General features: G+C 48.9%; 1 protein-coding gene across 6 annotated transcripts in view; it reads right to left on the reverse strand.

Moving 5' to 3' along the window:
- Window positions 1–21,966, reverse strand: part of sorbs3 (sorbin and SH3 domain containing 3) — a 94,839-nt gene that overhangs the window by 44,376 nt on the left and 28,497 nt on the right. For 4 of the 6 annotated variants that reach the window (XM_072485537.1, XM_072485531.1, XM_072485530.1 and 1 more), the window contains exons 2-7: window positions 14,128–14,194; window positions 11,428–11,688; window positions 7,956–8,025; window positions 6,963–7,075; window positions 3,969–4,032; window positions 1,855–1,896 (exon numbers count right to left, since the gene is read on the reverse strand). In XM_072485537.1, the coding sequence (XP_072341638.1) occupies window positions 1,855–1,896; window positions 3,969–4,032; window positions 6,963–7,075; window positions 7,956–8,025; window positions 11,428–11,688; window positions 14,128–14,139 (562 nt within the window). In that variant the 5' untranslated portion in view covers window positions 14,140–14,194. Of the gene's footprint in view, window positions 1–1,638; window positions 1,691–1,854; window positions 1,897–3,968; window positions 4,033–6,962; window positions 7,076–7,955; window positions 8,026–11,427; window positions 11,689–14,127; window positions 14,195–21,966 lie in introns of those variants that run through there. The other 2 variants (XM_072485532.1, XM_072485535.1) reach the window with 2 other exon arrangements.

A 21,966-nucleotide genomic window follows, 5' to 3' on the forward strand; every position in this document is an offset into this window, starting at 1 on the left:
GTCCAAAGTGAATGACTTCAGACATTTATACAACTGCCGCAGTTTTGTCTATTATTACAATCCCAGACCAGACCCCAACAGTGACTCAGATACTGACAGAAACCCCAATATAATTTTGTAAGACTGTGAGGAAAGAATACTTCGCTCCAGGAGTGATTTCGCGGAGAAATAGGGAAATGGTGTATGAAAATAAACTTAATCACTAACACAGTATTAAAATATCTTTAACATTACACACGAAACTCACTTACAATTACCCCTTAAACAACGCTAACCAATACAGTGACACAACAACCTTTAACTGCTATCTTTATTCCCACGCAAAGAACAAAACCACCTTAGCTCTCAATCCACTTTCAAATACGGTTAGCAGACCCAGGAATACTTGCTTGAGAGAGGTTCTTTGAGTCTGCTTTAAGAGATAGACCTGAATCCTGTCAGAACAATGCAGAAACTGTCTTCATGGGTTGACTTTCAGGAAAATCAAACAATCTCTGTTAAAATACCTGATATTCTAGCTCCTCCTATGAGTTACATCATCTTACTTTAATGTATCTAATTAACTAACCCAAACAAAAATCTATTAGCCCAAACTTTTACGATGCTTTAATTGCATCCCTGGCTCCCAAAATCATAGTTGCCTTTTAAACCAGGAATTTTACAAACACTACTGCAGTGTACTACTTCCAGTCACACACACTAACTCAGGCGTTTAACCCTCACAAACACATATAATACAATTAATCAGAAACTCCTACATTCATCACACCATTCACTTTATGTATATCTCTTTGTCCCGTTAACTCCAATCCACAGTGAAATTAGGTTGAAATTCAGGTAAGGGACAGAAGATTTGGAAGGTATTTGTAGGAAACGTTTTCACCCTGAGGGTAGTGGGAATCTGGAACTCACTGCCTGAAAGGGTAACTGGTAGAAGCGGGAACCTTCGCAACATTTAAGAAGTATTTAGATGAGCACTTGAAAGCCCACAGCAAATAAGGCTACGGACAAAGTGCTGGAAAATGGGATTAGAGTAGATAGGTGCTGGATGGCCGCCACGGACATGATGGGCCGGTAAAACTTTGTGACTCACTGCCTACAACACCGCATGTCCCTGCGCCATTGGCAAATATATATATTGTTGAAAAAAGACAAGCTGCTGAAGCTTTTTGTCTTGCACTCATTAGGACAGATGCAAGAATAACAAATTTCAAGGGAATAACAAATTGTACTGCATAAGAAAAGAGTTGGCGAGTCAGTCTTGCCATGGTGAGTGTACATGTCCCTCATGCTTTTACAAGGCTCACTGAACAACAATATTCATCCCTTCCAATCAGTGTTGCTGCTAATCCTGAATGTTCCCATATTCCTGGAGATTCCTTTCCTTTAGCTGCTATCTAACTTGTCCTGAAATATTGTCCTGGTCTCTGCTTCAATCACTAACTCTGGGCGTGAACGCCACAGACTCAACTCTCTGTGCAACGAGAAACATCGCCCTCCCCGCCTGAGATTTCTTCTGATACGTCTCAGGTAATAAATGCCGGGTTTGCGAGTTGCGCCCACACCCCCCCCGGAACAAAGAAACGCAAACATGAAAAACCCGGAACCAAAATCCACAAAGAAAACCTTTCAACTCACCAAATACAATAGTGAGGAAGAGGGAGGAGGCGGCCATCCTCCTCCTCGGCCTGTTCTGACAAGTCCATCAGGTCATGCTTGGACTGCACCTCAACCTCATTTATTCATCTTTATTCCACATTCCTGTCTCCCCTCCCCTCATCAAATGAGTCAATGTCAACACTTTAAAAAAGTTGATCAATGTGAAATTCATCCTGTTAAAGTATCGAAACTTACTGTCTGATGGGTCTGTCACATCATCGGTGCCAAGTTCATCGTCTGTAATAAAAGATTGATCAAAACATTCTGGCATTTCATTCTGAAATGAGCAAAATAGCAATTCCACAAAGAAAGCACCTACATTTATATAGCTCCTTCCACATCCTCAGGATGTCCAATGCCCCGCCCTCCATCACTCCTCAAATGCCCTTCCCTCGGGATTCCCTCCCCCAGGAATCCAATTCCCCTCCCCGAAATCAGCAACCGTAGGGGATGCCTCTAAAGGTCTCCTCCCACAATAATTCACTCCCTCAGAAATCCCATCCTGAAGGAAGCCCCTCACGCAGCAATCCCTTCCTTCACGGAAAGTTATTGTCGTGCAATAATGATTCTCCCCAATGAACCAATCAACAAAGCTCAATCGAAGTTCAGATGTTTACCCAAGGAATCGATTTTAATGTTCCCGGGTGACACGATCGCTTGTGACTGCGTGGGGAGATTTGTCACCTCTGAGTCTAGGCTGAGGGCTCAAACACGACTGGAAACGATTGTGACAAATGCATGTTGTAGACATTTTGGATTATAAACATTTAGCAACACAATGGTTAAAAGCCAGGGTTAGTGTGTTTGACTGCAGTGGTCATTTAAAAAAAAAAATCTTGTTTTGCAAGAAAACCTTTAGGAGTCAGAGGTGAAATTGACCCAGAGTAAAAAGCCTGGGCTAATGCAATGTTGTTTGATTAGGGTGAGTCACTGGGGAGTTAATGTGTTTTCAGCTTGGGGAGATAATGTAATTCCTGGGTGCAGCTAAGGTATTGAGATATTTTGAGAAAGCTTTTGAGCTGAGTTCTGATCTGGCTATCCTTTTAGACCACAAGTAAAGTCTTTTTTTCTCACAGTTGGATAGTTAAAAAAGATTAATAGTTTTTGAAGCAGTGTAGACTTGTCTGAGGACAAGGGGAAGACCAGGTGAAACAGCTTTTTGAAGACATCCAGCCAGAGTCTGCAGGGGTTCTAACAGGAGCCAAATCTGTTCTAGAAAACAAGAATTGATCTGTGCCATCGTGGTGTGGGTCAGATTGAGAGCTGTATGTTTTTTCCTTTGTTGTTTAATTCGGAATAGAGACAGTAATTAAGGGTATTCAATTTAATGTACTGTAGTGTTTATGGGGTAATTGTAAGATATTCTCAGGCGTGAGGTTAAAGAACTTAATTGAGGGCAACACAGTGGTTAGCACCGCTGCCTCACGGCACTGAGGTCCCATGTTCGATCCTGGCTCTGGGTCACTGGCCATGTGGAGTTTGCACATTCTCCCTGTGTTTGAAGGGGTTTCACCCCCAAAACCCAAAAGATGTGCAGGATAGGTGGACTGGCCACGCTAAATTGCCCCTTAATTGGAAAAAATGAATTGGGTACTCCAAATTAAAAAAACTCAATTGTGTGTTAATAATAAAGTTTTGTTTCAAAATACCAAATTCCCATTTCTTCACGCAATCACTTCTGGAGCGACATATTCTTCCCGCACAGTCTTACAAAATAAACTAAAATATTGGGGTTTCGGCCCAGTATCCTCGTCACTGTTGGGGGTCTGGTCTGGGATCGGAATAAGTTGAACACAAAACCTCGACTAACACACCCAGTGTCAGTGAGGGAGTGCTGCTCTGTTGACGGTGCCGTCTTTTCATTGAAATGTTAAGTTCAGGCCCATCTTCCCTCCCAGGGATGGAAAAGATCCCACAGCACTACTGGAACTGGGAAATCCTACCCAGTATCCAGCTTAATAGTGTGCCTTAACCATGAATATTAAAACAGCTGATTTGATATTTTTTCCTGTCTGTTCATTGGATCTTTGCTGTGTGAAACTTGACTGTGAGGCTTTTCAGGATATTATGAATTTGGGAAGGGCTTTGTATAAATGCCAGCCTTTATTTTCTCCCTTAGACCTCGGTCTCTCCTCCTGCCTGTCTCATCCATTCTGCTACCCTCCTCCACCTCCTCCCATCAGCCTTCCCTACGCACTCCTGCCTCCTCCCCTTTCTCTCATCCTTCTTCCCTGCTTTACCCTCCATTTCAGTCCCTTCTCCTCCACCCATTGGTCTTGCATGCCTGGAGAGCGATGATGAGCAGTTACCTGTGGGTTTGCTGTGAATCTGTTGAAACATCCTCTTGTACCAGTCCCTTGGCTGGTTCACACTCTGCTCAAAACACAGAAAGGGTCAGATGAGAGAGAAAAGAGACAGCGCTATCAAGCACGCAGACCCTGAGAACCCGCTGTGAAGGTCGACTTCAAACTGCACCGTTACAATTTCCGAAATGCAGAACTGTGATCTTTATTCATCGAAAAGGGTCCGAAACGCATTCACCTTTCACTTTGGATTGCCGAGGTTGGTCGCTGTCCGAAAGCAGTACAGGACGTGAGGCAGAATCCTGTTTGTGTTCAAATCCGTTGCAGATATGAGGGTTTGTGGGATTGCTTTTCACAAAGGTTTTCACATATACTTCAGGAGATAGCTTCATGTACTGAGCAATTCCCCCGAGTCTCCCTGTACAGGTGGGAACTCAGTCGGGACAACTCTCCCACCAAGAAGTGGGAAAGGGCAGCAAATCAAATCCCACGAATTGGGAACAGGCAGTAATCCAGAGTCTGGGATTGGGAACAGGCATCAATCCAGGATCCGGGTTTGGGAACAGGCATCAATCCAGGATCAGGGATTGGGAACAGGCATCGATCCAGAGTCCAGGATTGGGAACAGGCAGTGATCCAGAGTCCGGGATTGGGAACAGGCATCAATCCAGGATCCGGGATTGGGAACAAGCATCAATCCAAAGTCCAGGATTGGGAACAGGCATCAATCCAGGATCCAGGACTGGGAACAGGCATCGATCCAGAGTCCGGAACTGGGAACAGGCATCGATCCAAAGTCCGGGATTGGGAATAGGCAGTGATCCAGAGTCCAGGACTGGGAACAGGCATCGATCCAGAGTCCGGAACTGGGAACAGGCATCGATCCAGAGTCCGGGATTGGGAACGGGCAGTGATCCAGAGTCCAGGACTAGGAACAGGCATCGATCCAGAGTCCGGGACTGGGAACAGGCATCGATCCAGAGTCCGGGACTGGGAACAGGCAGTGATCCAGAGTCCGGGTTTGGAAACAGGTATCAATCCAGAGTACTGAATTGGGAACAGGCAGTGATCCAGAGTCCGGGATTGGGAACAGGCATCGATCCAGAGTCCGGAACTGGGAACAGGCATCGATCCAGAGTCCGGGATTGGGAACAGGCAGTGATCCAGAGTCCAGGACTGGGAACAGGCATCGATCCAGAGTCCAGAACTGGGAACAGGCATCGATCCAGAGTCCGGGACTGGGAACAGGCAGTGATCCAGAGTCCGGGTTTGGAAACAGGTATCAATCCAGAGTACTGAATTGGGAACAGGCAGTGATCCATAGTCCAGGATTGGGAACAGGCACCGATCCAGAGTCCGGAACTAGGAACAGGCACCAATCCAGAGTCCGGGACTGGGAACAGGCATCGATCCAGAGTCCGGGATTGGGAACAGGCAGTAATCCAGAGTCCGGGATTGGGAACAGGCAGTGATCCAGAGTCCAGGACTGGGAACAGGCATCGATCCAGAGTCCGGAACTGGGAACAGGCATCGATCCATAGCCCGGGATTGGGAACAGGCAGTGATCCAGAGTCCAGGATTGGGAACAGGCATCAATCCAGGATTGGGAACAAGCATCAATCCAAAGTCCGGGATTGGGAACAGGCATCAATCCAGGATCCAGGACTGGGAACAGGCATCGATCCAGAGTCCGGAACTGGGAACAGGCACCGATCCAGAGTCCGGGATTGGGAACAGGCAGTGATCCAGAGTCCAGGACTGGGAACAGGCATCGATCCAGAGTCCGGAACTGGGAACAGGCATCGATCCAGAGTCCAGGATTGGGAACAGGCAGTGATCCAGAGTCCAGGACTGGGAACTGGCATCGATCCAGAGTCCGGGACTGGGAACAGGCATCGATCCAGAGTCCGGGACTGGGAACAGGCAGTGATCCAGAGTCCGGGTTTGGAAACAGGTATCAATCCAGAGTACTGAATTGGGAACAGGCAGTGATCCAGAGTCCAGGATTGGGAACAGGCACCGATCCAGAGTCCGGAACTAGGAACAGGCACCAATCCAGAGTCCGGGACTGGGAACAGGCAGTAATCCAGAGTCCGGGATTGGGAACAGGCATCGATCCAGAGTCCGGGATTGGGAACAGGCAGTGATCCAGAGTCCGGGATTGGGACCAGGCAGTGATCCAGAGTCCAGGACTGGGAACAGGCATCGATCCAGAGTCCAGAACTGGGAACAGGCATCGATCCAGAGTCCGGGACTGGGAACAGGCAGTGATCCAGAGTCCGGGACTGGGAACAGGCAGTGATCCAGAGTCCTGGTTTGGAAACAGGTATCAATCCAGCGTACTGAATTGGGAACAGGCAGTGATCCAGAGTCCGGGATTGGGAACAGGCACCAATCCAGAGTCCGGGACTGGGAACAGGCCGTATTCCAGAGTCCGGGACTGGGAACAGGCAGTAATCCAGAGTCCGGGATTGAGAACGGGCCGTATTCCAGAGTCCGGGACTGGGAACAGGCAGTGATCCAGAGTCTGGGTTTGGGAACGTGCAGTAACCCAGAGTCCGGGATTGGGAACAGGCATCGATCCAGAGTCCGGGATTGGGAACAGGCTGTAATCCAGCATCCGGGACTGGGAACAGGCAGTGAGCAAGAGTCTGGGTTTGGGAACATGCAGGGGACTGGGAACATGCAGTAACCCAGAGTCCAGGACTGGGAACAGGCAGTGATCCAGAGTCCGGGATTGGGAACAGGCAGTATTCCAGAGTCTGGGATTGGGGACAGGCTGAAATCCAGAGTCTGGATTGGGAATGGACTGTAATCCAGATTCTAGGATTGGGAATGGGCTGTAATCCGGATTCTGGGAATGTTGTGCTCAGTGTTTCGATTGAATGAGTTGCTCTGAATGTTGTAAATTATCTTGTCCCCGCCCTGTTGACTTGTATGTCTCGGAGTTGTTACTGTGGGTCACAGTGGGTCACAGTCGAACTCAGTATCTTCACTTACCGGCCTGGAGGCAATAGGCATTCCTACTTCATCCGTTGGACCAACACCGTCGTACTTTATCCAGATCTTTTCCCGTCGTGCTCTAATTTTATCCTGAGCTGTTCCGGTATCCACTACAATGAAGTTTGGACAGCAGGTAATGAGCTGAGAGATAATGCAATCTGCTCATAAACAGAGTACAGCTCCCTCCACACTGCCCCCATCAAACACTCCCAGGACAGGTACAGCACGGGGTTAGATACAGAGTAAAGCTCCTTCTACACTGTCCCCATCAAACACTCCCAGGACAGGTACAGCACGGGGTTAGATACAGAGTAAAGCTCCCTCAAGACTGTCCCCATCAAACACTCCCAGGACAGTGGGCAGCACGATAGCATTGTGGTTAGCACAATTGCCTAACAGCTCCAGGGTCCCAGGTTCGATTCCGGCTTGGGTCACTGTCTGTGCGGAGTCTGCACATCCTCCCCTTGTGTGCGTGGGTTTCCTCCGGGTGCTCCGGTTTCCTCCCACAGTCCAAAGATGTGCAGGTTAGGTGGATTGGCCATGATAAATTGCCCTTAGTGTCCAAAATTGTCCTTAGGGTGGGGTTACTGGGTTATGGGGATGGGGTGGAGGTGTTGACCTTGGGTAGGGTGCTCTTTCCAAGAGCTGGTGCAGACTCGATGGGCTGAATGGCCTCCTTCTGCACTGTAAATTCTATGATAATCTATGACAGGTACAGCACGGGGTTAGATACAGAGTAAAGCTCCCTCAACACTGTCCCATCAAACACTCCCAGGACAGGTACAGCACGGGGTTAGATACAGAGTAAAGTTCCCCCTACACTGTCCCCATCAAATATTCCCAGGACAGGGACAGCAGGTGGTCAGATACAGAGTAAGGTTCCCTCTATACTGTCTGAAGTGTTAGGTAGCAATGTTTTTTGAGCTGACACTATTCTGTCTCTCCCTTTGCACAATTTGTTCTGAGTTTTATGTATAAATGATCACTTACCGCTGGGCTGCTGGGGGAATGCTGCAGCTGGACACGCAGAGAGTCTTTCAGTTCCATTAATCAGAGAAACCTGAGGGAGGAAGGGAGGAAGGTAGGGAGGGAGAGAGAGGGGACGGGGAGAAGGATATGGAGGGGAATGGGCAAAAAGTGGGGAATGGAGAGAAGAAAGGGGAAAGAGAGAGAGGGGTGAGATAGAGAGGAGGAGAGAGAGAGAAAGCATGAGGGTGAGAGAGAGAGGGAGAGAGGGGAAGGTGGAGAGAGGGAGATGGAGGGAGAGGGGAAGGGAGGGAGAGGGAGAGGGAGGGAGATGAGAAGGGAGGGAGAGAGCGAGCCAGAGAGAGACAAAAGCAGATAGAGAAAGGGAGGGACAGAGAAGAAAGAGGAAGGAGAGGGGGAGAAGGGGGGATGGAGGGAGGGTGAGGGAGACAGGGCATGCAGAGAGTGGAGATAAATTGAGAAAAGGAGGAGAGAGGGAGGGAAGGAAAAGGGGGAGAGAGGAGGGGACAGAGATAACCGACAAAGAATGTGTGCTAGGCAAAGGGAGGGGGTAAAGGAAAGAAAGGAGAGGGAGAAACAGAGTGTGACGCACAGGAACAGACGACAAGGAGAGGGAGAGAGGATTCAAGAGACATATGAGAGAACAAGATTGAGAGGAGGCAGAAGAAAGAGAGAGGGAAGAACAGGTACATGAAGAAAGAGTGAGAATAATATGCCGGGAACAGCAAAAAAAACAAAAGAAAAAAAGGAGAGTGTGAGAGCCAGATTATGTAAACAACTAACAATTGATGAACAAGAGACCCTGAATCTCACCTCCCACAATAAATCTCCAAATGTACTCAGCGTGAAAACTGACAGAAGCACACCTTACTGCAGTGAGAGAGAACCCACAGTATTGGCCCTGTATACACGAGTACTGTACCCCAGTGTAGACAGCAGCAGAACTAGACCCAACATATGGTTTCAGCACAGCTGGCCACTCAGTCCACCGTGCCTGTGCTAGCCCTAAGACCATAAGACATACGAGCGGAAGTAAGGCCATTCAGCCCATCGAGTCCACTCCACCATTCAATCATGGCTGATTTCAACTCCATTTACCCGCTCCCTCTCCATAGCCCTTAATTCCTCGAGAAATCAAGAATTTATCAACTTCTGTCTTAAAGACACTCAACGTCCCAGCCTCCACCGCCCTCTGTGGCAATGAATTCCACAGACCTACCACTCTGGCTGAAGAAATTTCTCCTCATCTCTGTTCTAAAGTGACTCCCTTTTATTCTAAGGCTGTGCCCCCGGGTCCTAGTCTCCCCTGCTAATGGAAACAACTTCCCTACGTCCACCCTATCTAAGCCATTCATTATCTTGTAAGTTTCTATTAGATCTCCCCTCAACCTCCTAAACTCCAATGAATATAATCCCAGAATCCTCAGACGTTCATCGTATGTTAGGCCTACCATTCCTGGGATCATCCGTGTGAATCTCCTCTGGACCCGCTCCAGTGCCAGTATGTCCTTCCTGAGGTGTGGGGCCCAAAATTGCTCACAGTATTCTAAATGGGGCCCAACTAATGCTTTATAAAGCTTCAGAAGTACATCCCTGCTTTTATATTCCAAGCCTCTTGAGATAAATGACAACATTGCATTTGCTTTCTTAATTACGGACTCAACCTGCAAGTTTACCTTTAGAGAATCCTGGACTAGGACTCCCAAGTCCCTTTGCACTTCAGCATTATGAATTCTGTCACCGTTTAGAAAATAGTCCATGCCTCTATTCGTTTTTCCAAAGTGCAAGACCTCGCACTTGCCCACGTTGAATTTCATCAGCCATTTCTTGGACCACTCTCCTAAACTGTCTAAATCTTTCTGCAGCCTCCCCACGTCCTCCATACTACCTGCCCCTCCACCCATCTTTGTATCATCGGCAAACTTAGCCAGAATGCCCCCAGTCCCGTCATCTAGATCGTTAATATATAAAGAGAACAGCTGTGGCCCCAACACTGAACCCTGCGGGACACCATTCGTCACCGGTTGCCATTCCGAAAAAGAACCTTTTATCCCAACTCTCTGCCTTCTGCCTGACAGCCAATCGTCAATCCATGTTAGTACCTTGCCTCGAATACCATGGGCCCTTATTTTACTCAGCAGTCTCCTGTGAGGCACCTTATCAAAGGCCTTTTGGAAGTCAAGATAGATAACATCCATTGGCTCTCCTTGGTCTAACCTATTTGTTATCTCTTCAAAGAACTCGAACAGGTTTGTCAGGCACGACCTCCCCTTACTAAATCCATGCTGACTTGTCCTTATCCGACCCTGCACTTCCAAGAATTTAGAAATCTCATCCTTAACAATGGATGGACCTCTGCTGGACCTAATTCCACTGTCCCGCCTTCTCCCCAGAACCCTGCACATTCTTCCTTTTCTGATCCATCCAATTCCTCTGCCGCGATTAAACCTGCTCCAGCACCCACTCAGGCAATGCATTCCCAACCACTTACTGACTGGAAAACCTCCCCTCTCGTTGCCATTGCACCTTTTGTTAAGGACACTGTGCCTTCTGGATCTTGATTCCCCCACCAATGGGAGCAGTTTCTTCATATTCTCATGATTCTGAGCAGCTCGATCAGATGTCGTCTCAACCTTCTCTCCTCCCAAGGAGAACGGTCGCCGTTTCTCCAACCGATCTCCATGACCCTTGTATATTCTTGTGAATCTCTCGAATACGTTCGCATCCTCCCGAAAGTGTGGTGCATACAGTGCAGAAGGAGGCCATTCGGTGCATCGGGTCTGCACTGGCTCTTGGAAAGAGCATCCCACCTACGCCCACACCTCCACCTTATCCCCAAAACCCAGTTACCCCACGTAATTTTTTTGGACAAGGGCAATTGATCATGGCCAATCCACCTAACCTGCACATCTTTGGACTGTGGGAGGAAACCGGAGCACCCGGAGGAAACCCACGCACACACGGGGAGAACATGCAGACTCCGCACAGACAATGACCCAAGCCTGGAATCGAACCTGGGACCCTGGAGCTGTGAAGCAACTGTGCTAACCACTCTGCTACTGTGCTGCCCATTGGAAGCAGTCCTTCCACCGAGGGCAAGCCAGTGTTTCATAATCCATCACTTCACGCTTCGCTGCGTTCAATTTCACTCACCGCCTGCCTGCTCAGTTCTCCACGCTGTCTATGACCTGCACTATCCTCCTCACAATACTTCCAGCTTTTGTTTGCCCGCAGGTTTTGAAATGTGTCCTGTAAACCAGGATCGAGGTGAATTGACATAGACCAGAAAGAGTGGGGGTCTTAACACCGGCTCCTTGGGAACACAACTTTAAACATTCCCCCAGTCGAAACCAAACCATTACCCTCCGTTTCCTGTCACTCAGCCACTCTGTGTCACTACCGTCCCGTATATTCCTGAGCTCTAACCTTTCTCCTCGGTATGTCAAGCCACAGGTACTTATCCTGACTTCATTACCGGAGCAGTCTGGAATGGGTCATTCCATCCATTGACGGCTGTTCCTGGGGTTAGGGGGAGCTCAGTGCTCAGCTGGTTCTGAAGGTGGGAAGGGATGAAGTCATTCAGTGTGGGAGGATTGACGGAGTCGGAGGGGGGAGCTGTCACATCTTCCACTGGTGGCGGGCTCTTCTTCCGGAATGTTCCACTTGGCTGCTCTGCTAGTTGGACACTGGTGTGCTTAGAAATCAGGAAGATTTTGGGCTGGTACATGGGACCATCCTGAGGGAGAGAAAGAGGATAGAGAGGATGAGTGTTGACAGAGAGCACCTCCTGTGCCACAACCCACGATCAACTTGTGATCAACGGCTCCAGGATGAGTACTGTAAGAATCTCGGGCAACCCCTGGTCCCCTTGAACTGTGAAACCGGACTTTAACTTCAGAAACTGCAAAATGGACACCTTTCTTGGCCAAATTTTTCCCAGCAAGCTTGGCTTGCAGGGTTGTCTGTGAGTGTGAAAGGAATGTTTGCAGCAACCCCCCCTGGACTTACAACTCATCAGTAGACAGACAGCACGAATTGGATCAGCAAAGGACACAATGGAAATACTAATAGCCCTGAAACTCCCCCAGCCAAGAAACAATGTGTTGGTAAGAACTCCTTACATATGATAATGACCTTGTCTCCATCGGAGCTGAAAAACCCATCAGCATAATCAGGTCATAATGGCAGCAATCTCGAGCGAATGGCAGACTCGAAAATCCCATCTTCTTAACGAGGTTTGGAAGACCGCGATCTCCCAGGACAATGGAGCGGGCAGGAAGCCGTTTAAGACTGGAGCTGGCTACCTGGACCTATCGGGAGAAGGGGCGGGGCCTGCGGGAACTTTGAAATGCTAACTGACATGCTCAAACAAAAGAAGCTGGACTGGAGCGAAAAAAACTTGGATTTTGGACGATAAAAAGGGTGGTCAAACGGCCATTCGCTCTCTTAGGATCTTCTGCTCGTGCTGAACTCTCTGCTCCCACAACATCAGCCTTGGATTGTACGTATCCCGCAGCAGCTTGCTAAGCTCCCGGGACTAGTATAGTGGTCGAGGCTTTGGGGAAAGGGGGCGCATGCTCCTATTTTGTCCTTTTAAAAGATTGCTAAAATTGTGTATGTAAGTTTTACGTTGTACTGCGATAGTATTCCTTCCATAGTAATAGTCATTAAAGTATAAGATAATTGTGTGTTTTTTGTATTTGGTGGGGGTTGATCTTGGCAATTAATACAATATGTGTTTGGATTTTGAATTAGAGTCTGTCTCAATTCCTTCAATCCCTCACCAACAAGCTCTAGCCAAGTCACTCTATTAAAATACTCCTTATCATAAATCCGGTGTCGAGAACTGAGGGAAATCCCTGGGCGATTCGAACCCGCTCACTCAGGAAAGGCTGCCAGGTACAGGTGGGCAGAGGTTTTCCTTTCCTCTCTCTCTTGGGGGCGCTGCTCAGGTGAAGCAGGCGCAGGTGGTAGCGAATCCACCGGTGAGAGAGAGGATCACCCGGGCAGTGGTGGGGCTTGGACGACGGGGTGCCAAGCCTGGTAGAAGCCCACGGGGGTGGAGGTAAAAGGGGATCCCGCTACAGTACTGACCTTGGACAAGGTTCACGAGTGCTACCACCTGTCATTGTCCTGGAGAACCACGAATTGGAATTATCCAGCCCATAACCCAGGCCAATACTCTCAGGACAGCACTGAGGGAGTGCTGCACTCTCAGAGACTGTGAAAGGCACTATAGAAATGCAGGACCCTGGTGTGAGTAATGCAAGAATGTTTTAAAATTTACTTCTTTTCGTTTTCCTTGACATAAATGATCAGATATGTTGGGTAACCAGGTGAAAACACGCGGCTGGTCGGAGATGGTGGTGCATGCAATGAAACATCCCATAACACTTCCAACCACTGTTGAATACCCTCCTCCTGTAGTTGCAGGCTCGAGGAGCTGAACGGCCTCCTCCACTCTGTTCCTAGGTGTCTGGGAGAACTTTGATGGAGGGGCAGCATATTTTATGGAGAGAGCCCAGGTAATGGGTCAGGCCAGAGGGTTGAGGACTGTGTCGAGGCAGTAGCATGGTTATCAGACAAGATAAATGCGCAAATGTTGTTTGCAAACTGGAAGCTTGTGTTTTCTAAGGCTGTCAATTACAGGGTGGTGGCAATGAGAGGGGATCGGAGTTCAATAGTACGGAGCACTGAGAGGGGACACATCTCAATTCCTACAGTGATGATGACAGGACAAAAGCGTCATCGGATTAGGAAATTCAAACAAATAAATAGAGCAAAGATCAGAGGAGAGAGCAATGTCGAGGGACAGGAGAAAGTTACTGGAATGTCAAAGCTCATTCTCAGTGAGTGTGTGACACACGTGTGCTGGGAGACAGGGGTCAGTGACTGACACATTTCAACTCAAACTGCAGACTGAAGTTACAAACACAACAGTATTCCGTCCAGGGAGCAGCTCCAGCAGAAACCACCAACGTTCAATCCTGGGGCTGGAAGTTGCTGTATTCGTACAGGAGAATTAAAACAAACTCATCTTTATCAGTGTGGCGTGACCTCGCTTAATAGGGTGGGGGAGCGGGTCGGTGCAGACTCGATGGGCTGAATGGCCCCCTCCTCCACTGTACGGATTTTATGCCTGTCTCATCCTTGGGCACAAAGTCCACTTACTTACCGTTGGCTCCATTCTGTTAACTGTGGGGAATGTTTGCTTCAGTTCCAGAGCTCAGCTTTCTTCAGATCTGTACAGAGGAATGTTGAAGGGTTAAGTGTGAGAGCCTGATAGCTAGTCACATGCCCCAGGTCCGTGAAATTGTTTTCCCTCTCGCGTCAACCCCACAAATCAGACACAGCAAAGGAAGCAAACAGCAGAGAGCCGAAAGCACCCAGGGCGACACACTGACTGCCGAGAAGGTGTCGTTGCCAAGCCCAGCCTCTGCTCAGTTGCTTCATCCCTGAGTCAATGCAGCTGGTGTGGTACAAACCAGCAAAGCAACAAGGTGCCAGTGACTCCAACATTGTTAACCTGGAACGAGATGCTCGCTATCAGTGTCCTGGAAACATGTTTCAGTGTTATACAGATAGACGCCAGTCATTGCGTGCACACACACACACGCACACACACACACACACACGCACACACACTATGAACACGCTCAGACATCTGGTGGAGTCTGTACATCTAACAGTTACCAGGCTGAATGTGTGCCGTTAGCAGTGAGATATAGTCATCTGTCTCAGCGGGAGTGAACATCACAAACAATCCCCCACCTCTGGATCTCCCTCGCCCGTGACCAGTCAGGAGCGGGAGTAAGTCTAAGACGACCTGATAGAGGTCTACAAAATTATGAGGGGCACAGACAGAGTGGATAGTCAGAGGCTTTTCCCCAGGGTAGAGGGGTCAATTACTAGGGGGCATAGGTTTAAGGTGAGGGGGCAAGGTTTAGAGGAGATGTACGAGGCAAGTTTTTTTACACAGAGGGTAGTGGGTGCCTGGAACTCGCTGCCGGAGGTGGTGGTGGAAGCAGGGACAATAGTGATGTTTAAGGGGCATCTTGACAAATACATGAATAGGATGGGAATAGAGGGATACGGACCCAGGGAGTGTAGAAGATTGTAGTTTAGTTGGGCAGCATGGTCAGCACGGGCTTGGAGGGCCGAAGGGCCTGTTCCTGTGCTGTACATTTTCTTTGTTCTTTGAGAAGCAGAGAGACCGGGAATATTGACACTGAGACTGGGAATACTGACCCAGCGTCTGGGAATAGTGACCGAGAGACCAGGAATATTGATGCTGAGATTGGGAATAGTGACAGAGAGAGCGGGAATAGTAATCCTGAGTCCGGTAATAGTGACCCAGTGACCAGGAATAGTGACCCAGAGATCAGGAATAGTGATCGAGAGACCGGGAATAGTGACCGAGACACTGGGACTAGTGACCCAGAGACCAGGAATATTGACACTGAGATGGGGATAGTGACTCAGGGACTCGGAATAGTGATCGAGAGACCGGAAATAGTGCCTAAGAGACCGGGAATAGTGACCGAGAGACCGGGAATAGTGACCGAGAGACCAGGAATAGTGACCGAGAGACCAGGAATAGTGACCGGGACTCTGGGAATTATGACCAAGACTGGGAATGGTGACCAAGACTGGGAAAGGCGAGCGAGACTCTGGAAATAGAGATCTAGACTGGGAATTGTGACCGGGACTCTGGGAATTGTGAGCGAGACTGGGAAAGGTGAGCGAGACTCTGGAAATAGAGATCTAGAGACTGGGAATAGTGACAAAGGGACTGGGAATAGTGAAGCAGAGAATTGAAATCCCACCAATGCCATTTGATTATTTGAATTTGCGGAATAAAGCTGGTCGGGGTAACTTGGTCCAGGATTTGGATCATCATCGGAACACAACCACTTCAGGGCGTCCTTTCGAGAAGGAGATCTGCCTTCCCTGGATGGGCTGGGTCTCGATCTGATTTCTAACTGCGCTCTGAGGGCACCTTTGCACCCATTCAGTTAGATACAGCGCAACACCGCCAACGTTCCCAGGGATCCCCACAGAGAGAGAAAATTAAATTGATAAATCTCAAACCCTCCATTCTTCCCAATAATCTGCACTGTGATTGGGATTCACAGGATAGGTTTGATGACTAAGCAGAGGCGTGAAGTTGAAAAATCCCCCGTTACTAAGGAAGAAGCGGTGAGTGTTATTAGGGAGAGGGTGGAAGATTCGTTTGGGGGGGGGGGGGGGGGGGGGGAATGGGTGGAATTGGGGTGGATTTATCCCAACAGTTCTCCAAAACCTAACATTGAGCTCAGGCTTTCCCAGAGAAATTCTGCCTCTTCCTCACGGCGAGGTGATCGTTATCAGCGTGGTCACTCAATCTGGATGAGAGAAGCATAGATGATAGGAGCAGGAGGCCATTCAACCCTTCGGGCCTGCTCTGCCATTCACGGTGACCCTGCCTTCCCTCCCATATCCCTTCACCCCAAGTGCCACATCTAACTGCTTCTTGTAAAGGGTTTGGGCTTCAACTGCTTCCCGTGGCCCCGGATTCCACAGGTCACCCCCACTCTCTGGTTGAAGACGATTCCCCTCATCCCAGTCCTGCACGGTCTAGCCCGGATCTTCAGACTGTGACCCCTGACGCTCGACGCCCCCAGTTGGTTCACACACTAACTCTCTCACTCAGTCAACTCATCAACTACAGCCAACGAGAAAGTTTCTTCAGACCCTGCTCTCAAATCGATGAGGATGCAGAGATGGGAGAATGGATTACACAGCTTCTAACAGAGTACGCCCCATCCCCAGACAGATCGATAATCCCACAAGTACTCCCTGTTCAATTGGGGAATTCAAAGGTCTCTGTTTAATCACAGGACAGAGGGACACCGCGTGAGGGACAGTCTCTGGTTTCGCTTCCACACCTCCTGGGTAGGGCACCTAACAATTCTAAATGTAAAAATATCACTAAGATTAGCCATTCCAACACCCATTTACCCTCACAGCTTTCCCTGTTCATTTACAGAATAGAAATTCCACAAAAAAACAAATCTGTAACTTCCAGAAAACATTTTTAGATCTGTTATGTGAGCTCTACATTTTGGAGACATGTTCCACTAAGATTGCTCTGTGAAAGGGGTGACTTTTGTAGATTCTAATCATTTAAAAAAGTCAGCCCTGTGGTGAATTTAATTAATAAGAGTCAGCACTGAGGAGGAACTGCCGTAGATGTTAAGATGTGTGGCGATTGTGAGGATTGGGTTTTGCTAAATCAGGACCAAGAGGTTTATTATTACTTTGCACACAAACAATTTTATAATTAAATGAGTGACTCAGTGTGATTATTGAGTTAGTGACTGACTGAATGTACAATTATTATACTTAGTAATGGATTAAGTTGCTGCTTCAGTTTAATCATTAATCTCTTTGCAAAGTGGAGTTGAAAAATCCATTTATGGCTTGCTGGAAATGACAGACTTGTTTGGTTCAACTAATGCTGAATAAAGTGCCTCAGATGTAAAATGAATAGTGTTTAAATGGTCCCAAACAGATACAGTTCATGTTAACGTAGATCAGCATAGTCTTTTAACAAGGTCTCTTTCCAGTTGAACCAAACCCACAGGAGCCAGCTGTACCTCTAATCACAGTGTCTCCAACACGGTACAAAGAGCACCCTACCCCACCCTCATCCCCCACTCAATCCCCGTAACCCTGCACATTGATCACGGCCAATCCACCTAACCCACACATCTTTGGACTGTGGGAGGCAACCGGAGCACCCGGAGGAAACCCACGCAGACACGGGGAGAAATTGCAACCCCTACACCGACAGTCACCCTAGGACGGAATTGAACACAGGTCCCTGGCCCTGTGAGACAGCAGTGCTAACCACTGTGTCACCCAATCATCAGGTCTGTCCCAAAATCTCTAACATCCTTTGACCAGTTGGTCATCTGCCCTCGTATCTCCTGTGGTTCAGTGTCATGTTTTGTTTGGCAACATTTCTGTGCAGATGCACTGCGGGAACTCAGCAAGGCTCCTTCGACAGCACCTTCTGAACCCACGACCACCTACGAGGACAAGGGCAGCAGACACATGGCACCAGCAACACCTGGAGGTTCCCTCCAAGTCACTTGCCATCCTGACTTGGAAATATATCGGTGTTCCTTCACCGTCGCTGGGGCCACATCCTGGAACTCCCTCCCTAACAGCACAGCGGGTGTGCCTACACCATGTGAACAGCAGAATTCAATGGAGCAACTCCCGATCACCTTCTCGGGGGCAATTCGGGATGGGCAACAAACGCCTTATGCCCCATGAATGTAGTTTTGAAAGAAGCTTTGGAAAATTTGAGCAGGTTAAAGGTGCTACATAAATGCATTGGGGGCGATTCCCCCAAATGGAGCCCAAGTGTTTGCGCCGTCGTGAACGCCATCGCGTTTCACGACGGCGCGAGCCGGGCCCGGGTACGACCGATTCTGTCCTCCACAGGGGGCCAGCACGGCGCTGGAGCGGTTCACGCACGGGGGACTTCTTCAGCGCGCCGGCCCCGACTCAACTTGGCGGCAGTGTTCAGGGGCCGGCCGGGCAGGGAAGTAGGCCCGGGGGGGTGGGGGAAGAGGCCGGCCCCCCGATCGGTGGGCCCCGATCGCGGGCCAGACCCCATCGGAGCACCCCCCCCACCCCCCCGGTGAAGGAGCCGCCCTCCCCCACCCCCACGACCGTTCGCGCAGAGTTCCCGCCGGCAGCAACCAGGGGTGAACGGCGCCGGCGGGACTCTGTCATATCCGCGCGGCCGCTCGGCCCATCCGGGACGGAGAATCGGCCCCAGTGTTCTGAAATCTAAACTGGTGAGAGTTCCAAACGCCCAGTGAAGTCCCAGGCCGAGACCAGAAAGAAAAACGTCGATTCTTGCATTTTAAACGATGCTGAGATAATTCAAGATGTATTTTAACATAAGAGGTGAGCATTTACTTGGTTTAAAATCACAAGTTGGGTGTTATAACATTTTAGTTGGTCTTAATGTAAACCGTTGAAGAATTATAGCTCACTGGATAACAGGACATTCATTGGGGGGGGGGACGACATTCAGAGAGAGGTGGGGGGGGGGGGGGGGGGGAGTGTGGAGTGAATTCGACCTCCTCGTACGCGAGGATGAGTTTGATACAGTTCAAGGTGGTATAGAGAGTACACATGACTCGGGCGACAATGAGTGGGGTCTTCCAGGGGGTGGCAGACGAGGAACAGCAAACCACGCACTAATGTTTTGGGGGCGGGGAGGTGGGGGGGGGGGAGAAGTTAGAGAGATACTGAGCGGTAGTGTTCGGGACGCCAGCAAAGATTGTGGGGGTAGAGATCGGGCCGGACCCTATGGTGGCAATTTTTGGGGTATCGAAAATGTCGGAGCTCACGGAGAGGAGGAAGGGCGATATCGTGGCCTTCGCCTCTCCGGTTGCCCAGCGAAGAATTCTGCTGGAATGGCGGTCGCCAACGGCGCCAGGGGGTGACGGCCATTGCCGGGGGGGCCTGTACGACTTCCTCCGGTTGGAGAAGATTAAGTTTGAATTGAGGGGTTCAGTGGAGGGCTTTGAGGCAAGGTGGGAATTGTCCGTGACCATGTTTGAGGAATTGTTTGTCGCGGGGGGTGAAAAAGGAGAAAAACTGGGACAGACTGTAAAATTGTGAGTTGGGGAGAAGGTTCCCCAGATTATTTATGTTTTATATTTTTGAATATGTTTAGAACAAGATAAAAAATTTTAAAAACCTGTCCGCACTACATATTATAGGGTCTGAATTTCACAGTATTAGGAATGTCTTCCAGGGATAATACTGTGGCATTTAAAAGGCCATACTGTGTTGTTCAGAGTAATACTAATCATACCGAGGTTAACATTGTGTCATACAGGGTTAATTCTGTTTAATATTCCAGGTTTAATCGAGTACTTCAGTTTTAAGACAATGTCTGCACACTGCACATTTCAGAATTAATCCAGGCTCTCGTGTGAGTGACAGAGTGGCTGACACACTGTATTCAACAAGTTAATGTGTTGTGCACAGTTTCTCCAGAAGCCTCACTCATTCCCTCAAGCTGCCACTGGTTGGATCCGGGAATTGTGTGCAGCTTTCCAAATGGCCAATATTACTCATTCTTTTCCATAACACGAAGCCAAGCCTTGTTGCTAATGGACTGTGCAATCTTGGAAACAGCAGTGGGTGGGCTGATGCAAGACTGAGTTGTGTTACTGTGCACCAGCTCGGAGGCGGGTGGGCGGAAACAACGATAGAATTTACATTTCGAGTGGACCTTTCCCAACCTCAGGCATTAGTCTCAAAGTTCTTTAGTCAGTGAAGGGCTTTTAAAAGCACAGTCAGGGTTTGAATGGAGGGAATGCAGCAGTCATCAGTGCACAGCAAGCTCCCGCGCACAGCAAGCTCCCGCACACAGCAGTCAAATAATGATCAGATAATTGAGGGTTTTGGTGATGGTAGTTGGGAGAGAATGGAGTAAACACCCCGTCTCTTCTTCAAAATAGAGCCATAATGATCTTATACTTCCATCTGTAATGGCAGCCGAGGCCTCATTTTAACAGCACTCCCTCGGTACTGACCCTCTGACAGTGCGGCACTCCCTCAGTGCTGACCCTCTGACAGTGCGGCACTCCCTCAGTACTGACCCTCTGACAGTGCGGCGCTCCCTCAGTACTGACCCTCTGACAGTGCGGCACTCCCTCAGTACTGACCCTCTGACAGTGCGGCACTCCCTCAGTGCTGACCCTCTGACAGTGCGGCACTCCCTCAGTACTGACACTCTGACAGTGCGGCACTCCCTCAGTACTGACCCTCTGACAGTGCGGCACTCCCTCAGTGCTGACCCTCTGACAGTGTGGCACTCCCTCAGTACTGACCCTCTGACAGTGCAGGCCTCTGTCAATAATACACTGGGAGTGTCAGTCTAGAGTATGTGCTTAAGTTTCTTGAAAGACTTTAGCTACAAACGTGGGACAAAGATAAGATTGGTCATGATCATTATACCTGACAAAGTCAATTAGCTACAACTGACCACAATCCCGAAACCCTTTTCGGAGGTGGATCAACCAGTAATTTGCTAACAGCAATTTGGTGATGAACTCAGGTTACTTTACATAGTGAACCAAAATGTGTCCTCAGCCACAGACTACAATGATTTCATAAACTAGGTAACTAATCAAACAATTAACTTATCACCACACCACTGCCCACTTAACGGCTGATACCACACAAAGGTTTTTTGTTAAAGGGGAACCTGTAGATGTGGTGCACTTGGATTTCCGAAAGGCATTTGCTAAGTGCCACCTCAAAGGTAACCACACAAGATAAGAGCTCATGGTGTTGGGGAGTGACAGGACACTCTGCAAGAAGACAGATATAAGGGAAAAACAGGAAGTTATACTTTGAGAGTTATGTGCTGATTTGTTGGCAACAAGATTCTGATTGGTCAAAGTGTTGCCATGGAGAATGCACCAGGTGACTGTCAGTCAATTGGCAAGTAAAATTTGAAGCAGATAGTTTGACCATGATTGGTCATGGCTTTGCTCTGTGGAATGAGTCAGTGAATGGCTGTCACTTCAGGTGCAATGTGTGTAACATGTTCTTTCTGTCTGCGAGGAACAGTCTTGAAAGTGCCCAGTCTACCCTGGAAGGGCAAGATATCTCAATAATTTGAGCACAGATCAAGCCAGCTGTTTCACCAACAGGATACTGCCGTCAAGTCAAAGACTTTCTGCCTATCACGCAAACAAGTAATGTGATATAGAAATTCCATGCCAGTATGTAAGCTGATGGGCGGCACGTTAGCACTGTTGCTTCACAGCGCCAAGGTCCGTGTTTGATTCCCGCTTGGGTCACTGTCTGTGCGGAATCTGCACGTTCTCCCCGTGTCTGCGTGGGTTTCCTCCGGGTGCTCCGGTTTCCTCCCACAAGTCCCGAAAGACGTGCTGTTAGGTGAATTGGACATTCTGAATTCTCCCTTTGT

The sequence above is a fragment of the Scyliorhinus torazame genome, chromosome 20 (assembly GCF_047496885.1).
Source record: "Scyliorhinus torazame isolate Kashiwa2021f chromosome 20, sScyTor2.1, whole genome shotgun sequence".
Taxonomy (NCBI): domain Eukaryota; kingdom Metazoa; phylum Chordata; class Chondrichthyes; order Carcharhiniformes; family Scyliorhinidae; genus Scyliorhinus; species Scyliorhinus torazame.